At 36.5% G+C, this 12,928-nt stretch overlaps 1 protein-coding gene across 1 annotated transcript; it reads right to left on the reverse strand.

Annotated features, from left to right (window-relative positions):
- Positions 1-453: 453 nt before the first annotated feature.
- Positions 454-1,813, reverse strand: LOC138308664 (uncharacterized). Its single transcript, XM_069249700.1, has 3 exons — positions 1,789-1,813; positions 1,517-1,595; positions 454-829 (listed from the first exon to the last, which is right to left on the reverse strand). Exons 1-3 carry the CDS (start codon positions 1,811-1,813, stop codon positions 454-456), a joined length of 480 nt encoding a protein of 159 aa, XP_069105801.1.
- Between the last annotated feature and the right edge of the window lie 11,115 nt (positions 1,814-12,928).

Raw genomic sequence — 12,928 nt, forward strand, 5'->3', positions numbered from 1 at the left:
TTATTATTATGATTAAATCGTATTCAGCATTTTTCAATCATATAAAAAATGTGTTTATTTGCCTCTGAATGTTGTCTGGTTCTGTATGTATGCGCATATATGCGAATGTGTTATTTTGGCCATATTTGATACCTGAAATCCAAGATGGCCGCCATATGACCCCCATGGGACATTAGTTGTCAATGGCAACAATCATAAAATGAAACTAGACATCATACCGGTCCTAAAAAAACATGTTTCGAAAAACTGCCAGAGGGATACATGGGAACCTATTTCTCCTCCCCCAGTACTTACACTAGTTTATAACAATTTCTCTTTCAACTACCAGATGAAGCTGGAGTATCCAAAGAAAACCATAGACCTGTGGAAATTGAAGAAATTATCAAAACTTACAAATATTATGGACACCTACCTTGATGGTATAATCGATACAGTTACGGTGACTGGGTTACCCTATGCAGTTACTGTTGCTGGGTTACTCGATGCAATTACGGTGGCTGGGTTATTCGATGCAGTAACGGTGGCTGGGTTACTCAATGAAGTTACGGTGACTGCGTTACACGATGCAGTTACTGTTGCTGGGTTACTCGATGCAGTTAAAGTGGCTGGGTAACTCGATGCAGTTACTGTTGCTGGGTAACTCGATGCAGTTACGGTGGCTGGGTTACTCGATGCAGTTACGGTGGCTGGGTTACTCGGTGCAGTTACGGTGGCTGGGTTACTCGATGAAGATATGGTGGCTGGGTCACTCGATGCAATTACGGTGGCTGGGTTACTCGATGCAGTTATTGTGGCTGGGTCACTCGATGCGGTTATGGTAATTGGATTACTTGAGGCAGTTACGGTGGATGAAAAATCAAAGAGGAGAAAAAATTATAACCATATGATCCAAAATTGCTGACAAACTTAAAACAAATTTCTTATATTTTACGAGCCAGTATGCTCTTAGAAACAGCAAATGATCCCCCTGTTCTGTGCCAGACAAAAAATCGGTACAACCGTAAGCATATTATACAGACTACGTACATGGGACTTTGTACCAAAGGAACAGGATGGTTCATATACACACAAGCATTTTGTTCCAAATGACCACGTACACATGTCACCGAGCAATGTCATCGGGAACAATGGACGGTGTTGCATTGGTCCGATCCCCCACCATCTGCCTGTCTAGCTTGGACAACCCTACCAGGAACATCAGCGTCAGCGTCCATTCCAGCTAGCATAACCATCGGGATCACTGAGATACGTACCCCCCCCCCCCCCGTCCCCCCAACCATGGAGAAGTAGCAGCAATGAGGGGCATGACAATAACCAGAAAAATTACGATCTATCTAAAATAGAGCCTAATGAATTACTGTATGTAATGAGATTACATTATTTTAATGTGTTGTTTACTTTGTCTGATTTGATTGTTACATAGGATTGGTAGCAGCTGCTATGACAGAGAGATGAAATATTAGTCTAACCTCATAAGTATATAAATTTAACATGGTTGTCTTGGAAGTCCTGGTACAGGCTGTCCACTTCATATGGTTGGTCGTCCTCATCATACAGAATCTCATATTCAGCATCTAGTTTAGGACTACGCACGCCTGGGACACAGGGACCCGACAATATACAAAGCAATATTAATACTTTTTATTTGGGAGCCCACTACACCAGAATCTCCAATTATAGTAGAACCCGTATAGTTTACACGGAGTGATGAAAACATGTCCATAGAAATGTATGACAATAGTTGCAGTGAGGCTGACTCAAACAATTGTAACGAAGGTGTTGACTTACCTGTATTTACAGAATCAGCTTCCATTGTAAATAATCCTATAGAACATGTTGTAATCACACACACTATAACTCCAAATAGCATCACAGACAGCGGAGTACAAATTTCCCCACACATAGAGCCTGTGATCAAGGTAACAGACCGTCCACAGATCTGTCATGCTAGCCGCCAATTCAAGACACACATGGCCTTGGAACTCTGCTTACTGTGACCCGAATAAGATATTCGGAAACCACACGTACTTGTTCAAGTGAGGATTAGAGGAGATTATCGAAAACGGGACTCTATGATGACATACACAATATTAGTCACGAATAATTTTAGAATAAAGGTGTATCATTTTCTGGGTTAGCTGACAGTGGAGATAGCCAGAGATTTACCAACACACCTAAAAAACATGCAAAAAAACTTTACCACCTTAGCATAGGTCCACTTCTAGTACTCATAGACATGCAAGTTAAAGTTCAGATTTCCCTCAGTATGGGTATAGACATCATGCGGATAGACAGTTAAGTTCAAACCCCCCACTGTTGCATGATGGTTAGGGTACATGTAATCCGTCCTTCAGAAATATTGACCATAGATCTACAAATGTAAAAAGTCAGGGTGTTAAGGAACCTTGTACAAATAACTCTTCCACAGGTAATAATGCCTTATGGGCAGGCTATTCTCATTATGGTAATGGGACTCTTATCAAGGGGAGGTAAATTATCATGATACCAGAGATCCACCTCAAGTAAAAGCCAGGCAATACAATCATAGACCTCCACCACCAAGGGAAGTAAATCAATATGATGAGGGAGATGAATCAGTTTGACCCTATACTACCATTCACCCCAAGGGGGACAACTCAGGGTGACTTTCCACAATTCCCTAGGGAAATAAATCAACCAAAGTCAGTTCATGGAAATAAAGAGAAAGAGCCACAAACATTTGATGGCTTAGGTGCACATTTGGATGATTTCCTGATTCATTTTGAATAAGTCTCTGCTTGGAATGGATGGGATAGTTATGAGCGAACACAGCAACTAGCTATGTGTCTCAGGGGTCCAGCCCTTAAGGTCCTCTCAGAATTAACTGCCTCCCAGCGCAGCAATTTCAGTGAGTTAAGGGACATTTGAAACATAGATATTCAACCCGGGTAGGGAATATGTACACAAGTGTGAATTCAGAGGTCATAGGAGATATGGGAATGAAACATTAGTTCAACATGGAGAAGTCCTTATGTCCTTAGCTAAGCTAGCTTTCCCAAATGTTAGTGTCAAAGAGAGGGAACAACAGGCTATTGAGCAGTTTATAGATGGACTAAATAGTTTTGAAACCAGGAAATATGTACAGTTTAGCCACTCAAACACTTTATAAACTTTAAAGCTTTAAGTCGGGGGATTGAATTTGAATCCTTCAGTGCTAAGCAGGTGGGCTTCTGTAGGAAACCTCAGAGTTGGGAGTTAGAAATTGAACCTGACTTACAAGTTCATGTTGTAGCTGAGCAGGCTCAGACACAAAGTGCATCAGGTGATCAAGGGGATGAGTACTGAACAAACTAGAAAGTTTAAATGAAAAAAATCTCTTAGAAGTCCTCAGGCAGGTTTCAATTTAGGGGACGTAGACCATTAGCAGAATTGACGTGTTTTGTGTGTGGGGAATTAGGCCATCTATCTTTTGACTGTAAATCAAGGGCAGATATTCCTTAGAACCAGAACCAGGGAAACCAGAAAGGGCTTGGTGTGGGCCCAGAAGTTCAGCCCAGGCGGAGGACAGTGTAAATGAAATGAAGGAGAAAGGCCCAATTATAATGCATATAATGGTACAACCTAGTCTGTATATCAATACAAATGTTGGGGCAGGAACACTAACTGTTTGTTAGATTCAGGGTCATCTGTCACCATAATTTCAGAAGGGGCATGTCAGAGTTTGGTAGAAAAACTACCATTGCGAAGGTGCAACATGGTATTTACTATAGGACAACGCAATTTTGAGCAGGAAACTGTTGTAGCCGGAAGTGATGGTCATGAAAGTATCATAGGGATAGATTTTCCTACCCAGCATAATGGTGAGCTAAATCTTCGACAAAAAACACTAAAGTTGGGTGGCCATAAAGTAGAGGTAGTATCAAGAGTTCATACCCAGTGTACGCGAATTAGATGTAGTGAGACAATGACAATACCTTAGAACTCTGGAATGCATTTTCAGGATATCTATGGGGAGATCTCGAAGGTAAAACAGGGATTGTTGAACCCCTATAAGTTGTAACAAATGAAGACTTATTTCTGTCTAAAGCATTGATTACTCCTACAAATAGTGGTTCTGTGACACTCTCAGTACTGAATTTAACATCCCTACCTATCAAAATTTTAGAGAGTACTTTTGTAGGGAGTGCGGGATCAATAGGCAATATCATAGGGGTAGAGAAGGATAAAGTAGAGACCGGTACATTGCTCTCACCCCATTTAGAAGATATCCGAGCCCGGACGTCAGATAAGCTGTCTTCAGAGGAAAAGGGTGAGACGTTGCTTAGAGAATATAAAGACATTTTTGCAGGTCCAGGTGACAACTTAGGACAGACTAAGGTAGCAAAGCATTGCATAGATACTGGTGACTCTAGACCAATAAAACTCCCCCTAGAAGGTTTTCCCCTACCCAGAAAGAGGTTATAGAGGTAGATTAAACAAAATGCTAGATAATGATATCATAGAGCCTAGTACTAGTCCTTTGGCTGCTCCAGTAGTGCTAGTGAAGAAGAAAGATGGCACAATTAGATATAGACTAGGATATAGGATATAGACTATCGCAGACTCAACACTATCACTAAAAGGAATGCCTACCCCCTACCCTTAATAGAGGATGCTCTCGATACACTGAATGGGGCCAAATGGTTTAGCACATTAGACTTAGCTAGCGGTTATTGGCAATGTAGTATGGGTGAGTCAGATAAACCTAAAACAGCATTTGCACCCCACAAGGGTTTGTATCAGTTTAGAGTGATGGCGTTTGGGCTATTTAATGCCCCTGCGACATTTTCTCAAATGATGCAATAAGTGCTGAGTGGGCTTCAATGGATCAAATGTCTGTGCTATCTTCATGACGTTATTGTCTTTGGTGAATCGTTCCATGCTGCATTGACAAATCTAAGGGAGGTGTTTGACTGTTTAAGGGACGAAGGGCTCTTGCTAAAACCTACAAAATGTTCTCTATTTCAAAATAGTGTCGACTGTTTCGGCCATGTGGTGTCAGAAGCTGGCGTAAGCTGCAACCCTGAAAAAGTCAAAGCTATAGCAGAATGACCGCAGCCCACCAATGTTTCCGAGTTTCGAAGCTTCCTATGTCTAGCTGGTTACTACCGCCTCTTTATCCCTGACTTCTCTACAGTTATATCCCCTTTGACTGCATTAACAAATAAAACTAAGAAATTTCAGTGGGACAGTTTATGTGATCAGGCTTTTACACACTTAAAAAATTGTTGACTACTGCACCTGTACTCGCTAACCCCAATAACATCTTAGATACAGATGCTAGCAACACAGGGTTGGAGCGGTGTTATCACAGTTACAGGATGGTGAAGAGACTGTGATTGCCTATGCCAGTAAAACACTGAATCATGCGCAAAGGAACTACTGTACCACACATAAAGAGTTGTTGGCTGTTGTTACATTCTTAAAACACTTTAAACACTTTCTGCTGAGTGAAGTTGACATGTATGACTGTAAAATTAAGCATAGACCAGAGAATCAGCATCAGAACTTTGATAGTTTGTCAAGAAAACCGTCCAGGCCTTGTAAAAGGGATGGGTGCCACGATTGTTCAGACATCAAAACTAAATGCGAAGATGGAATCGGGGTCCAGCAGCTTCATGAAGATGGCGCTCTGAAGTAAACATCCTGGGCGACGGAAAGGGTCAGGAGATAGAAAGTAAATGGTTAGAAACTTGGGGCCCAGAACAGATTAAACAGTGGCAAGATGAGGACAGTTACAAAAGTCAGGTTAAGAATCTTAAGGCTTACCAAGCATTTCCACCTTGTAGGAGCGCTAGCGCGTTCTTACCCTTATAGTGTATTGTCAGCTTTGGGACTGACAAGTCGTACATAAAGGGGTTTTGTATGTAACTGATACCAGTGTAACCCAACAGGAAATTCATAGAATAGTAGCTCGAGAGGAGATAGAAAGGGAGATATTAGTACACTTGTATGACTCAAAACATCTGGCCATCTAGGGCATGATAGAACTACAAAGGTAGTCAGGAAAAGATTCCATTGGCCTGGTTTCACAGAGGATGTAAGAAGGTGGTGTAGAACCTGTATCTAATATGTAAGGCACAAATCTGGTCCTGGGTTAGGGCGGTCCCCGTTAAACTCTACAATAGAACAGGTGTCACAACCTTTAGATAGGTTAGCAGACGACATACTGGGAGGCTGCATGGAACTGAAAACGAAAACTTGAACATCATTGTGATCAGTAACTACTTCTTATGATTTATAAAAAAATACAACTTATATTCACTATTCACATCATATTTAAAATGGATATTTCTTCTCCAAGAAAGAAATAGTTATGGCATCACACCGTTCATTCTTCTTGTGAAAACAAATAAAACTTTGTGGTTCTGTCAGTCATGTTAAAAATGGCAAAATTTATTCTTATATATCATTCTCAATGTCCTCAATCTGATTAAAATACAAATCCTTATTATCACTACGTTGGATAAGAGGATCTGAGAACATCCCTTTAGGGGTCACGTCAAGATGACCTTTTGAAATGGCCAATCAAATTGGCACTGCCAGAACCTTGACTGGGGACGAAATAGTTTGAAAAAGCTGTCCAAATTATTTTCGTGTATGTAGTCATCTCGCCGGAAGTGCACAACAAAGCTAAATGTATATGTATGTTTAAGTATACTGGCGAAAAGACGTTTTCAATTGATGTTCAAGGTGTAGAAACTGCATTTGCTCTGAAATACACGTGGTATAAGGTATAAAGATCATCTGCACGTGACCCCTTATGGGATATTGTCAGATCCTCCATTGAACGGAGTAGTTATAAGGATATGTGTTTTTATCAGATTGCAATGTCCTCTATTTGTATCTGAAAAACAATATAAATTTTGAAAAAAAATAATTAACTATATACTAATACTATTTTGGAAAAATAAAAAATGTTTGTTGCTATGTTTGCATTAATTTGGATGCAAAGTTTTACTTTTTCTAGATTTCTAAAGTTTCAACACTAACCTATTATTTTTTTCAAATATTTGTTCGTCTAGGTCTCTTTTATCATATGAAAAAATGGAGCAGATGTATTTACAACAATTTGGATAAATTTTAGTTTAAAATAATATATTTAAATCATGCGATACATAATCAATCATATCCGGATGAAAATAAGAAACAAATGGCAACACATGCATTTTCATTTACAATTTTTTGCTCAAACTTTGTCAATGACATAGTCATGAATTAATTTGAATAAGAAGGAAATTAACCTGATACTTATGTTTTGTGTATTTTAATAATTGTTGTTCATAATTGAATTTTTAATGGAAAATTGATGAAAAAAATTTAAATAAAAAGGCATTTTCAAGAAGCTATAGAGAAAAAAACCAACAAAAAATGTATTTACAAGAAAATTTTGACCTCTCAGCAGATTACATCCTTAAGATATATATAATTTGTCACCAAGGGTTTTCGTATGGATGCAATTATCCATATATTTATTCTATAACGTAACCCTTTGTACATCTTTTACCAAATATAATATTTTTGTTCTGTCTTTAGTTTGGATATAACCAACACCGTAACTCGTATCGGCACCTATACAAGTTTGTTTGTATTGAATATGTGCCCCAGACAAGGCGCCCTATGTCAAACACAGGTGAAATATGTTTTATACTAAAGATATATTACTGCTATAATATATACGTAATATTCTGATAGTGTATGAACTCTGCATTATTTTTTATGTATGTAAATCTATAAACAACTTGATATATCAGCCTGTTCGTTAAGATATTCATATAATTGTTTCTATATAATATGTACGTACCTATCATATATAACGTAATAAGTAATGTCAGTAATGTCTGTCAAATGTTATCATTTAATTAGTCATATTATGTATAAATACTTCATTCTCTAACTTAAGCTAGTGTTTTCATACTGTTGCAGTATGCGCGAGATATCTGTGAAAACCTTTAACTTGTTTCTGATTATGACGTTCTATTAGGAATTAATAACTTGCAAGGTTAATCAGTGTTCTTGTGTTAACCAAACCCCTGCAACATAAACATATTTATTTCGCCGATAGGTCGACTTTCTACCTACCTAAGTCGTCTTAACTATCTCGCTATGTTATTGCAAATACATACCATCACATCTTTATATGTTTGACATATCATTTTTAACTTGAAAACATTTTGAGAGAGTATGTATGTTATACGTGAATCAGGAGAAAAATGGCGAACTTGTGATAAGCTTTCTTACGCGATAACTCAAAACAATTCAAAATTATTTACGGAAAACAATGAAAGGATTAAATCGGACCGGCATTGTATCGTGTATTTTCAAATATGTGACATGCTCTGAATGTCCACTTTTATGATAGGCTTATATATTATTGCCCCGAGAAGGTCGATATATAGCATATCAACTCTATACCACCCTATAGAGATTTAAAATAACGCAACAACCAAGTTGATATGGCGATTTTGAACTCCACTACCCCCAGAAGTGCGTTCATTAGGATGATGTTCAATGGCCATCGTTTTCTACTAAGAAACACATTAAATATTCCTTTTCAAATTATAACAGGCAAAATAACCTTAAATATAATATAAAAATAATGACCGTTCGTACGTTCTATATGGTGTAAACCGCACGATAGAATTCTAACTAATGAACAGAGTGGACGTTCTCGGTCCGACATATACATCACAACATTGACCTCAACAAATCTTAATAAGTAATTAATATTATATACTTATGATTTAAAGGTGATATGATTAAAATATGAAGTTACATATAACAATAATTCTAATCATAATTATTTCATATCATATGAATCTAAAACGTAAAAGGCATTTGTAAAAATGTCATCTCTATTAGTAGATGAGTCTAAACTAAACACAGTATTCAAGAAATGAGAGTTGTTTCATACATAACAACTTTTTTTCAAAGTACCTGGATATGTATCATATTAACGCAAAATGAAAATTATAATACTTAATAATTAACTTTTATAATTCAAAGTGCGTTGAACTTGCACCATATTTAACGCACTTTGAAATAATTTTTCAAGGTGCGTTAATTTTTCAAAGTAGGTCTGACAATGGCGGCCATTAAGGCGCCAAAACAATTTATCTTTCTAACGGATGGGATTCATATCAACTGTATGTCCAATCTCGTAACAGTTTCTTATTTTTTCAATTGCGATCATTCAAATTCAAAACTATACACGTGTATCTTTCGAATTTCCCGCTTGCGCTAGTGTTGACGTCACTAAGTTCAATAAAGGGTACAGCCATAGAATCAGCTCCAGAATATAGATCAACACAAAACGTATTGAAACAAGCAAATAAATAAAAACTTTGGAATGCCATTTTGCTGTAAATATCTGTAGCAAGTTGTCAGTTGCAACTTTTGTCAAAAAATTACGTTTCTGAGATAAACAGATTTTTTATATGGGGATTTCAAGAAATGACCAATTTGGCGATTATTTTTAAAATGTGTCCTTTTTTCGCTTTGAGTATAGTCTTTTTACTTGAATCATCATTGCGCCAGCATTTTCAGTTGTATCGAGCTAATTTTTGCTGTAAATCTTTATTAGGTCATGCTAATTAAAATATTAAGCATTTATGTTTGAATTGATGTACTTTAGTCAATTTATTTTTACATCTAAGGATGTACCGAACAGTTATCAAATGCGCCTTTCGCTCGAACCTCCTCGGGTCAATAAGTTCGTTCGAAACTGCACATGAAAATACTTTTTTGAATATGAGTATGACGCATAGCGATATATATGCTATTCGCCTAACAATAGCTTATCTTTTAAGATTAAAACCAGGATAGAATAGTCGATCAACGGCGTATTTGTCGAGATTGTACTTAGTTTGGTTTGCCGACAGCATGATAACGGATGAGCGTTTGCACGTTAGGTGTAGCTTCGAAAATGTCAGATCTTTGATTCGATCAGACAAATATAATATCAAGCTACATGTTCATGTATCTTTTGTGAAGCAACTTACAATGAACATCAATCATACAAACGGACTGGTCAATACATTCTGATATCGAATAAAATGAGAATTCAATCAAATGACTTTATTGTTAACATTTTCTGTAAGTCTCCGCTAAACTGTGAATATTAAACACATGTGAATTAATATACATGTATGTGTGTTAAGGAAGATTCGTAATTAAATCAAGATATTTCAGTTTTGCCGAGCAATACTATAGTTATAACCAGCTACAGATACAGATTTTGTTTTCATCTCTCCATCACTACTTTTCTTTCAATTTGTACAAGTATATTTCATAAATATTGCCGAATGCGTATGTATATTGTCTACATGTTTATGGATCATGTTAAGCAATTATGATCTTCAATAAGCAACAACACTGGAACACTCATTGTAACACATACAACTGTCTAATTATTGGGACAGAAAATCAAGAAAATTAAACAACACATAATATATTTGAAATTATGTCATTTAGTTGAAACTCAAATGGAAAATTTGGCTTTTTTTGGCCTCATTTATACGCATTCGAGTAACCATTTCAAAATCAATGTATTTTTAAGAGTGGAAACGACAGTAAGGTCATTGATAGCCATATAAACTTATATATTAAAGATACAAAGTATTGTTGTTTGTAATGTTCAACCAGTCATTTACCGTGCTTAGAAAATATGCGTGTAAAATTGTATTTCAAGGAAAAAAGAACGTAGTTTTTGGTTATTGAGAATACAAAATTTCAAAACTGCATTGTGAAATTCTAAACAAGAGGCCAATGGGCATTTAAGGTCATCTGATATTCAATAGAAATTAGTTATGTCATTTACTAGCCAGTTGATGTCTTTTGTTCATGAAATAGGAACATATATCTAATGGGTCTATAAACAAAGTTTCATTAAGCTTGGTGCATTTTACTATAACTCAAATTATCGTGTTCACAAGAATCAATAATTATTATCGCAATATATTATATTTTTCGAACTCGTACAAAATCTTTCCAACTGTTAGTCTACATACAAAGTTTAAATTTAGCTGGGTGCATATTTTCTCAATTAATCGTATTCACAAGGGCCAATCATTATCATTAGTATAAAGGGCAATAACTCCGTAAATTACTGTTGAATCAAGCTCATTCCGAGATATTTCCAATGTTTGTCTACATACAAAGTTTCATTAGCTCGTTCCATTTTACTCGAGTTATCGTGTTCATGGGTTTAATTATTATTATTAAAAAGGCAATAACTCTGTATGTTTCAATCGAATGAAGTTGATTTTCGAAGTTGTCTGATATCTTTCCAATGTTAGACTACATACAAAGTTTAATTAAGCTCGGTTTATATTTACTAAAGTTATCGTATTCACAAAGTCCAGTCATAATTATTAGCGCAAAGGGCAATAACTCCTTAAATTGCTGTCGAATCGTACTGTTTTCCAAACTCATATAATATCTTTAAAACGTCAGTCTACATATAAAGTTTCATTAAGCTCGGTTTAAATTTACCCAAGTTATCGCGATCAAGGGTCTAATAATGATTATTAGTGGAAAGGGCAATAACTCCATAAATAACTTTTGAATAATGCTGGTTTTCAAAATCGTCCCAGATCTTTCCAATGTTAGTCTACATACAAAGTCTCATTTGGCTCGGATTAAATTTACTCAAGTTATCGCGTTCACAAGGAAATGTTAACGGACGTCGCACGACGGACCACGCACGACGACGGACAAAAGATTATCGCAATAGGTCACCATGATCCATGATCAGGTGACTTACAAAAAAATTAGTTTATCAACCAATCATTCATTGGGTAAATTTTAAAGAAAATTTCACGAGGGGAAACCTTTAGGCCTATCTCTATCGAACAACTTTTTATGTAACTAATTGAGCACTTTTATTCTTTACTCAAAAATATTGAAAAATAAAAAAAAATACTTAAATGGGGAAAAAAACCCACACCAACCCCCATTTCTCTGCTTGATTTAGAAAGAGAAATGTTTTCCCTATTGATATACAAAATATTTACAAAAGTTTAATACCTGAACTTTTCCAATAAAGAGGTTAAAGCTGACAATGCAAGTTAAAAACATGCATTTGAAAAAAAAAAAAATTAATAACGAAATATTTTTTTCAAAAATTGTTTCTGAGACATCCCCTAGTTATGACAGTGTGGTATCTAAGGAAGTGGCAGCCATTTTTCTTTTGCTCTGCTTAGTAACCTTCACTGGCCAACCCCCTATATAAAGCACGGGACACTTGACACACGTGTGTCATTCTAAACATGTCTTGTCTCAGATACACATGCCCCGATATTGCAAATAACAATGTCAAATTGAAAATAAACATTGCACTAACCTGCCAATATTTCATTGAAGTAATAGATGAATGTGTTGTCAGCTATATCCCAACATATGTCCAATACGAGCTAATAAAACACTTCAATATACACGATGTTTTACACGTACATCGACACGTGTGTGTGATAGTTGTCGCTCGTTCGGGTCAGGTACGTAGTCACGTGTATACGGTCAGTTGAGTGCATCGGGTACGATGACATACGTGGAGATATGTGGACGGATTATTGTTTGGATTTCTATTCACTTGCGTTGAAATTTTATTTTGAGAAACATCTAAATGACAACTTAGAGGAGTTGACATGTTAAATGCTAAAAAAAGGTCCCATATAGTTTTACAGGTGAGGGTTTTGTTTACCTATTTGTAGGTGATATATACTGTGGAATGCTAGGTGTATAGGTACATGAATGAGCGCACGTGTGTCGATTCACGCGCTTTATATAGGGGTCGGCGAGTCGTCGGAATGTAAAACAAAAATGGCTGTCCTCAACCGGGGAATGTCTCATAAACGATTCTTGAACAACGAGTATACTTATTTTAAAAAAGATCATTTTAATAATTTTAACT

Source organism: Argopecten irradians, chromosome 15, assembly GCF_041381155.1.
Source record: "Argopecten irradians isolate NY chromosome 15, Ai_NY, whole genome shotgun sequence".
Lineage (NCBI taxonomy): Eukaryota > Metazoa > Mollusca > Bivalvia > Pectinida > Pectinidae > Argopecten > Argopecten irradians.

Coding starts and splice junctions, on each gene's coding strand:
- LOC138308664 (XM_069249700.1), bottom strand. CDS start 1,813: ATGGAAGCTGATTCTGTAAATACAG. Junction 1,596..1,788: donor AGCTGATTCTGTAAATACAG/GTAAGTCAACAC, acceptor CCTGTGTCCCAG/GCGTGCGTAGTCCTAAACTA. Junction 830..1,516: donor CCATATGAAGTGGACAGCCT/GTACCAGGACTT, acceptor AACTGCCTCAAG/TAATCCAATTACCATAACCG.